Raw genomic sequence first — 3,433 nt, 5'->3', positions numbered from 1 at the left:
CCCCCCCCCCCGCCTTGTGCCAGAAAGGAAAATTGATCGAAGAAGATTGGACAACGAGCGAGTCGAAACGATGAATCCGCAGGAGACAAACATTCATTCATCGTATCCATACACCGTTATTGTCAATAGCGGGAACCAGATCGTGTACATTGCTCTTCCTAAAGGAGCGACATGGGGTGAGGCTCTCCGGACATTTCTGACCATGACGAATCGGAATTCTCAGCCAATCAGCTTTGTGCCTAACCTCGCCTCATTGAAGAGTGATACTCTCAAGCTCTACAAAGATAGTGAGGTGATTGATTGGTCAAACGATTCTACTCATAACGTCATGGCGGTTGAAGTTGATCACAACACCAACTTTCCTGAAGTCCCCACGATGATTCCATCCCGTGAGATGCATGGTCGGGTCTCTGGGCCTATGCCGATTGCGGTAAATGAGTACCTACAAGTTATGCAACCCAAGCCGCGCCAGGAAATGTAGTTTTGGCTTGGAGGGTTACGTGAAGGGTGTGAAAAGGTTTGTTCTAATTCGCTTGCTGCGTCTTATGGTGACGATGATGACGAATACTGATATGACGGCGATTACAGTTGGAATGGCTCTTGTGTTTTTGCAGATGCTTCTGTGTGCGTCATGTCCCTTCGTTGTGGCTTCTTCCTAGCGGTGTTAGGGAGGCGGAAGGATTTGCTTCTAGAGGATGTGTTAAAAATGAGACATATTCCGCAGGGCAACCCCTTGTAGCGTAATCCGTTGTTGTTGTTGTTGTGAGTTTTGGTTTGTGGTGCAAAGTTGATTTAAAAATAATTAAAAAAATAAAGCTGGTACTGTTGCTTGTTCCTCGTTTCTTTGGATTATGTGTTGGTCTTTCCTTATGCGTGCGCTAGCGAAGCGATTGCTGTTTCTGATGGCGTCATCTTCCTCCAAGTATTGTGTGCCCGAGCTGGTACAGGACGACGTGCCAGGCGGCGCGTGCTGCGTGGACGAGACGACGTTTGCAACGCAGTTCCCCAGCTACCTCGAGCGCTACATCCGCAGCGTCTGGCCGGCCGTAGAGGCGCTGCTGGCGCAACACCAGCTGGCCGGCCGGCTGGACCTCGTCGAGGGCTCCATGACGGTCGCGACAACGCGGCGGACGTGGGACCCGTACGCCGTGGTGAAGGCGCGCGACTTCATCCGACTGCTTGCGCGGAATGTCCCACTTGCACAGGCGCAGAAGATCTTCCAGACGGAAATCACGTGCGACATCATCCCCATCTCTATGAAGGGCAACAGCACGAGACGTTTCATTAAGCGGCGCGATCGCCTCGTCGGCCCAAAGGCGCAGACACTCAAGGCACTGGAGATTCTCACCGGCTGCTATGTCCTCGTTCAGGGAAAAACAGTCGCAGTGATGGGACCTGTGAAGGGATGCCAGCAGGTACGAAAGATCGTCAATGACTGCATGAACAACATCCACCCCATCTACGGACTGAAGCAGCTGCTCATCAAGAGGGAGTTGGCAAAGCGCGAGGACCTGAAGCACGAGGATTGGAGTCGCTTCATCCCCGTCTACAAGAAGAGTGTCCAGAAGAAAGAAAAGGTGAAGGCGGTCCGGAAGGCCAAGAAGGAACAAATGAAGGCCTCACTCAAGAAGCAGGCCAACAAGGAGAGGTCTATCTTCCCGCCTGCCCCGCCGAAGCGCAAGGAGGACATTGCAATGGAGAGCGGCGAGGCCTTCCTCGTGGACAAGAAGCGCCGCAAGCGCGACGACTACAAGATGGACTGACGTTTTTCGGTGCAGACACACACAGACACATGCACATTCGGAGTGAGAGAGAGAGAGAGAGAGAAAAAGAGAAAGAGGTGTGCAGATGCAGACGCGTTTTTATTGGACTCAACGAGTAAATCATGCTGGCAGTGGGGAGAGGAGAGGGGAGGGGAGGAGGAAGGTCCGAAAATAAAGTGGGAGAAAATAATTCGTTTCTTTCCCCACTCAACGATCGCGTCCACTTCATTTGTCCTCCATTCGCTTTTCGGGGCTTTGGTTACTACACCCGCACGCATCACCCACGTGCGCCAAGGCTTTAAAAGGGTTAGCCCTCCACCAAGCGACTGAAAGGATGAGAGGAAGAAGATGAGCGAAGCAAAGGATGTGTGGCTGAACATCGTTTTCTGCAAGTCAGAAGCCCATCCTTGTGAAAATGCTTTTGATTCTTCACTCCCCGCTCTTCTTCAGAGTCGGTACGTGTATCTCCTCTTTCTGTTTCATTTCCTCCGGTGGTTCAGGTACGTTTGAGCCTCAAGAGGTGGATATCATTCTCTTTTTCTTTTGTTCTTCGGTTTTGCTCTGCTCTAATCTCTCTCTCTCTTGCGTGACAGAAAAGGTAGCGGTGGCTGTGGTGGTCAGCGCCAATGTCAACAAAGTCGGAACGGCGAGACCTCCTCTCATTCCTCGGCTACCGCGTAAACGTGGAGCTCGACGACGGCTCAACACTTATCGGCCGCCTCGTCTCGCTTGGTCCAGCATCGAACTTGATCCTGACCGATGTGGAACGCGTTAGACCGTTAAAGCGGCGTCCAGGGAGCTCAAAGACAGAATGCTACGACACGGTGCTGTTTGTCCGTGGTGGCAGCGTTGTGTCGGTGCATCACACAAGCGGCATCACGACGGACCGTAGCGTGGTGGACACTGTTGCCGGTCGGCAAGCGGAGACATCAAAGACGATCCAACTGGCAAGCCAAAGCCTCAACACACCCCTGCGATAAGAATGGATTCTGTTGTAGATGCCCCTGCATGGCGGTGTCTTTGTTTGCCTGTCCTTGTGAGCAGCGTAATGGCAACACTCGTGGTGTTCCGTGTTGTATGGAGGATAGGGCATGAAACCACAGAAGCTAATCGCGTACACTTCTGACACATGGATCGGCTGAGGTGTGTGGCACTCCTCTTTTTTTTTTTTNGCATGAAACCACAGAAGCTAATCGCGTACACTTCTGACACATGGATCGGCTGAGGTGTGTGGCACTCCTCTTTTTTTTTTTTTTCTGTGTACCCTCACTATCTTTGCTTAACTGTTCCTGTTTTCTTCTTCGTCTTGACTGATTAGTTGCTTGAGTAGTGGGTACGGACCAGCTGCGCGGCTGTTGGCATCCCTCGTAGTGCGCTGATGAGTTTTATGAGCACTGTGCAGTCGCGGGCGTCGTCGCGTTTGGGGCGACAGCAGCGGCCTTCTACAGCAGCAACGGCAGCAGCCACTAAACGGTCCACAGGCTCCGAGCCGTGCGTCCGCTGGCAGTTGGACGCCAATGGTCGTATCACCAACTTCGACATGAGTGTGCTGCGCAAGGATATCCTCTGTCGCCTCGACGACAGCCGGCTCTACACATTAGAGGAGTGCCGCGTGTTCCTGCTCGAGCTTACACGTGTAGCGGCCGCGTGGCAGGAAGAAGAATTTCCGT

The 3,433-nt window shown here is 52.6% G+C and overlaps 3 protein-coding genes across 3 annotated transcripts; all 3 read left to right on the top strand.

Moving 5' to 3' along the window:
* Positions 1-70: 70 nt before the first annotated feature.
* Positions 71-481, top strand: DQ04_07841040 (hypothetical protein; the record flags this gene model as incomplete). Its single annotated transcript, XM_009315327.1, has 1 exon — positions 71-481. One exon carries the CDS (start codon positions 71-73, stop codon positions 479-481), a length of 411 nt encoding a protein of 136 aa, XP_009313602.1.
* A 421-nt stretch (positions 482-902) lies between these two features.
* Positions 903-1,763, top strand: DQ04_07841030 (ribosomal RNA assembly protein; the record flags this gene model as incomplete). Its single annotated transcript, XM_009315326.1, has 1 exon — positions 903-1,763. One exon carries the CDS (start codon positions 903-905, stop codon positions 1,761-1,763), a length of 861 nt encoding a protein of 286 aa, XP_009313601.1.
* Positions 1,764-2,389: 626 nt separating this feature from the next.
* On the top strand, positions 2,390-2,743 carry DQ04_07841020 (U6 snRNA-associated Sm-like protein LSm5p; the record flags this gene model as incomplete). The annotated part of the gene is made up of 1 exon (XM_009315325.1): positions 2,390-2,743. The coding sequence occupies one exon, from the start codon at positions 2,390-2,392 to the stop codon at positions 2,741-2,743; it is 354 nt and encodes a 117-aa protein (XP_009313600.1).
* Positions 2,744-3,433: the final 690 nt, after the last annotated feature.

This window comes from Trypanosoma grayi (assembly GCF_000691245.1).
Source record: "Trypanosoma grayi strain ANR4 Tgr_784_V1, whole genome shotgun sequence".
Lineage (NCBI taxonomy): Eukaryota > Euglenozoa > Kinetoplastea > Trypanosomatida > Trypanosomatidae > Trypanosoma > Trypanosoma grayi.
This window is presented reverse-complemented; position numbering and strand designations above follow the sequence as displayed.